Genomic DNA, 5,194 nt, shown 5'->3' with positions numbered 1-5,194 from the left:
GTGAGAGAGATGGAGGGGGAGGGAGAGGGGGAGAGATGGAGGGTCTACAGTCTGGGTGTGTGGTGGGGATACCCTAGATGGTTGGGTCAACAAGTGGGGGTGGGGGAGTTAGTGTGTGTGACACTCTATACATCAGGAGTTTGACAGGGATAACAGGGTCATCATTGACTTGTAGAGGGAGAGGAGGTGACAGAGATGTAGGAGAGGACAGGATCAGAGAGGGGAAGGATCTTGAGAGAGAGGTGAGCAGGGAGTTCTACTGCAGTTGTACAGGGTCTGTTGGTGAGACCACACCTGGAGTGCTGTGTACAGTTTTGGGCTCCTAATCTGAGGAAAGACATTCTTGCCATAGAGGGAGTACAGAGAAGGTTCACCAGACTGATTCCTGGGATGTACGGACTTTCAGATGAGGAAACACGACTTGTCTACGCTAGAATTCCGAAGATTGGGGAGGGATCTTATCAAAACTTACAAAATTCATAAGGTGTGGACAGAAAGGATGCAGGAAGATTGTTCCCGATGTTTGGGAAGTCCATGTGTGTGTGTCCACCCGCACAGGCATAAGGATGTGGGTGACGTATAGATTTATTGTTTCAGAGAGTGGTGAATCTGTTTAACTTCTCTGCCACAGAGGGTAACTAGTTGGGAGCCACATCAGTTAATTGGCTATAATTTAATGAGGGAGTTGTATGTGGCCCTTGTGGCTAATGGGATCAGGGGTAAGGAGAGAAGGCAGGTAACCCCTTACTGAGTTGGATGATTACCGTGTTCATACCCGAATGAATGGCGAATGGTGCCTTTGCGAAGGCGAAGGAGCCGAACTAACGGCCACATGGATCTCCTGCGAGACCTGGAATGTCTGAACTCTTTTATGCAGACAGACCTCTTTGCTCCTACCTAAGAGTCAACCCCCTTTGTGTGACAGAATGGGGATAGCGGAGGAGATAGTCAGGGATTTATCTGTCCAATTGCAGAGTACATTAGGATACTGAGGTTTGTATGATCATGCCGTGATAGACATTTGAATGGCGAATGGCCTACGACTCGCACACACCCGAATGGCCGCTCTCTACCTATTGCACCTATTTACCTATTTTCTATAATACGATCTCTCGTGCGTCTTTCACTTCGAAGATAGAGAGCCCAATTCAGATATGACCTATACATCAGATACACACAACTACACATCCATGCCATTTATAATCAGATATATACAACACAGCACATATATATACACACACACACACATAAATATACACACACACACACACACATACATACACACACACACACACACACATATATATACACATACATATACACACACACACACACACACACACACACATACACATACACACACACACACACACACACACACATATACATATACACACACACACACACACAGAAATATATATACACACACACATACACACACATATATATACACACACACACACATATATATACACACACACACACACACAAACACATATATACACACACACACACCAGTAATCTACACACACAATTGAACATATAGTATACACATGAATATCTGGACTGTACTCACAGATTCATACTCCGGCATCATTTAGACATTGACAGGTGAACTTACACAAACAAACATGTGGACAACACAGCGTGTCACACAGCATCTGTGTAGAACATGCTGCTAGGGTGGACCTATTTCACCCAAGGACATTTTGGGTAACTCAGCGGGTCATAGGCAGCATCTGTGGAGAAACATGACCTGATAGGTTGACGTTTCACAGGTAGGAGAGAAGGGGACACCAACATACAACAGCACCAGATAAACCCTCACCGAGACGCTTGGTCCTGAATCGTTCAGGCATCTGCATATTCGAATCCCCTCTCCGTATCCCCACCTGCGGATCCCTTGTGCTAAAGGTGATCACTTTCACCCTACCGACCTCCACACACACCTTATAATTTTACATGAACTGTGGCCGGACCAAGGCGGTCTGAGACACCCACAGACAGCACAGAGTGGTTCCACCTGGTCGGCACCAACTCAATATCACCCCAGATGGCACACCTCTCTATCATCTTCCCAACCTCTGAAGATATGTCCAATGTCCCATCTATAAGAATGCTCTCTCTCCTGCTCAACTCCTCCTCCACTCTGCCCTCCCCTCCCGATCCTCATTCTGTCTCTCTCTATCTCATCCCCCTCCCTTCGCTCAATCCCTCACTCCCTATCCTCCCCCTCTCCCGTGTCTCATCCCTCTCCCTTTCTCGACAATAATATTCCCTGTCTCTTCCACCCTCCCCTGTCTCTCCCTGTCAGATTCTATCCCTCCCCTTCCCCTCTCTCCCCCCTTCCAACCTTCTCGCCCCTCCGTCATCTCTCTCCCATCCCCCTATTTCCGTCTCCCCCATCCTTCATTTTATCCGGTCGTCCATCAGATAAGGTACCTCCACCTTTGTCTCTGTTCTCGTGTCTCCTCGCTCTCTTCTCGCTCCCCCCTCTTTATCCTCTCCGCCCCTCCCTTCTCTCCCCCCTCTCTTCTACTCTCCCTCCCCTGTCCCTCTCCTCTCCTCTCCTTCTCTCCCTGTCTATCTCTCTCCCGCCTCATATCCATCGTCCCCCTCCTTTCTCCTTTCCGTTCTCCCTCTCATATTCTCTCTCTCTCCTCCTCTCCTCTCCATCCCCTCTCTGTGTGTTCTCTCCATCACTCTCTCGTCCCCCTCTTCTCTCCCTCCTAAATATCTACCTTGCCCCCCTCTCTCTCCCTCTCTCATTCTCCTCTCCTCCCGCACTCCTCTCATCTCATATCCCCCCTCCCCTCATCTCTGCTCCCTCTCTCTCTCTCTCCTTCCTCCTCTCCACTGTATCCTCTCTTGCACCCTTTTCTCCCCCCTCCCCTCTCCCTCTCGCTCCTCCCTCCTCTCTCCCCCTGTTTATCTCCCCCTCCCTTGTGTCACTTCCTCCTCCCTCCCTTTCACATGCAATCTGCTCCTCTCTCTCTACCACTTCTCCCTTCCCCTTCCCCTAACCCACCTTCCTCTTCGCACATTCTCCCCCTCTCCTCTCCCTTCTCCTTCTTATCCTTCTCTCCCTCTTCCTGGCCTCTCATCCTATACAACCCATCTTCATCCCTCCCCATCCTCCTCTCTACCCCCTTGTCCTCTCCTCCTCCCCTCCTCCCTCCTTTCTTTTTCCCCTTCTTCCCGTCTCCCTCCCGCTCTCTCCTTCTCTCCCAAGAACTCGATCCCTACTCTCCTATCCACTCTCTTCCTTCCTCCTCCTCCCCCTGAATTCCCTCCCCTCTTTCTTCTCCGAAACCTAGTCCCTCTCTCTTCTCTAGCACCCCTCACCCATTTATCCCTTCCTCTACCTCCCGCCCTCCTCTTCCTGTTCTCCACTCGCCCTCTCTCCTGCACCATAAAACTTTCCCTCCCACCCCTGGCCCTCTCTGAACCCCTCTCCCCACATTCCTCTCCCTCCCCCCGCTCTATTCCATCTCCCCACTCCCCTCACCTTCCTCCCCCCTCCCTCCCCCTCTCATTCCCCTCCCCGCCTCTCTTCCCCACTCTCCCTTTATCTCCTCCCCTCCCCTCTCCACTCCCCTCCCCTCTCCCCCCCTCCCCCTACCCCTCTCCTCTTTTTTCCCTCTTGTCCCTCTCTCTCTCTCCTTCCCCTCCCCCTTTCAACCTCCCAATCTGCCCCTCCTACCTCTCCCCCTCCTCTTATCTCTCCATTCACCTCCCCTCTCTCCCACCTCTCTTCCCATCTCCCGCGCCGCCCTTATTTCCCCCTCTCCAACACTCTCCCCCTCTACCCCTCGTTCAGTCCCCCCTCTCTCCTCCTCTCACCCCCTCCCCTCTCTCCAATAGAGTCTCCCTCTCCTCTCCTCCAGAATCTCTCATGACACGAACAGCACAGGTTAGGGTCGCTCATCTTTAAGAACCACTCCTCCCCCCCCCCCCCCCCCAGTAGAACGTCACCTTGACCCCAGCGAGAGAACTATGCCCGAGACGGTGGGGAACGTTTCTTGGCGAGAACGGGATTTCTCGATCACAAGGGAGATCACACTGATTTGCTGCTTCAGGGGCAGCAATGCCACCATCTAGCCCCCTGACTTTTGCTACGTGCATGAGTCACGTTCACCTGCCTGTAGCTTGAGCACAGAGGGGGAGATATACATGCATTTCAGAGCATGGCCCCAGACATAGTTTTTACACCCACAGCCCAGCGACTATCGTAGCCGTGGATGATTAGGCAGAACCAACCAGACCCGACCATCGAGTCTCTGTTGTACCTCACACTGGCTCTATAAACACAAAGATTATCCTTCCTATTCATTTTGGACAGAACATTAGGAGAACATGGCCCACCCCACAGGGTTGCGTAGTGAAATCAGAAGACCTAATTCTCTGTACTCAGATTCCTGAGTCTAGGAGCAAACATTCTAGTGCAATGTACCAATAGGGCCCTGGTAGACCACACAGAGTTGTGAGTCTGTGGAATTCTCTGCCACTCACACATATCCCCCAACACAATATTTCACCTCCACCACTCACACACCCATAGCCCCCAACTCAATATTCCCCCTCCACCACTCACCCATAGCCCCCAACACAATATTCCACCTCCACCACTCACCCATAGCCCCAACACAATATTCCCCTCCCACCACTCACACATAGCCAAGTGGACACTCATCTATCTACCCACCTCCACCACTCACACAATCCCCCAACACAATATAACCCCCTATACCACACACTCATACATAGCCCCACCAACATATTTCCCCCACCACCTCCACACACACACCCATAGACACTGGTGCCACTCATTTCCATCTCCACACTCACCCCTAGTCCCCACACACATATTCGGTACCTCCACCACTCACAACATAGAGTATTGTCTCCCCAACTCAATATTCCCCCCGCCACTCCACACATAAACAAGAGGAGTTGAGTCTAGGAGCAAAGAGGTCCTTCTGCAGTTGTACAGGGCCCTGGTGAGACCACACCTGGAGTATTGTGTACAGTTTTGGTCCCCTAATTTGAGGAAGGACATTCTTGCTATTGAGGGAGCCCAGCGTAGGTTCACCAGGTTAATTCCCGGGATGGCGGGACTGTCATATGCTGAGAGAATGGAGCGGCTGTGGGCTTGTACACTCTGTGGAGTTTAGAAGGATGAGAGGGCATCTCA

The 5,194-nt window shown here is 51.4% G+C and overlaps 1 protein-coding gene across 1 annotated transcript in view; it reads right to left on the bottom strand.

The window, feature by feature from the left end:
* The window catches only part of rps9 (ribosomal protein S9), a 7,669-nt gene extending 5,804 nt beyond the window's left edge, over positions 1–1,865 (bottom strand). The window contains exon 1 of the mRNA XM_055665714.1: positions 1,829–1,865. Coding sequence (XP_055521689.1) covers positions 1,829–1,865 — 37 coding nt within the window. The remainder of the gene's footprint in view (positions 1–1,828) is intronic.
* Positions 1,866–5,194: the final 3,329 nt, after the last annotated feature.

The sequence above is a fragment of the Leucoraja erinacea genome, unplaced genomic scaffold (assembly GCF_028641065.1).
Source record: "Leucoraja erinacea ecotype New England unplaced genomic scaffold, Leri_hhj_1 Leri_1443S, whole genome shotgun sequence".
In the NCBI taxonomy this organism is placed as follows: Eukaryota; Metazoa; Chordata; class Chondrichthyes; order Rajiformes; family Rajidae; genus Leucoraja; species Leucoraja erinaceus.
Note: the sequence above shows the minus strand (reverse complement) of the source record. Positions and strands in the feature narration are given on the sequence as shown.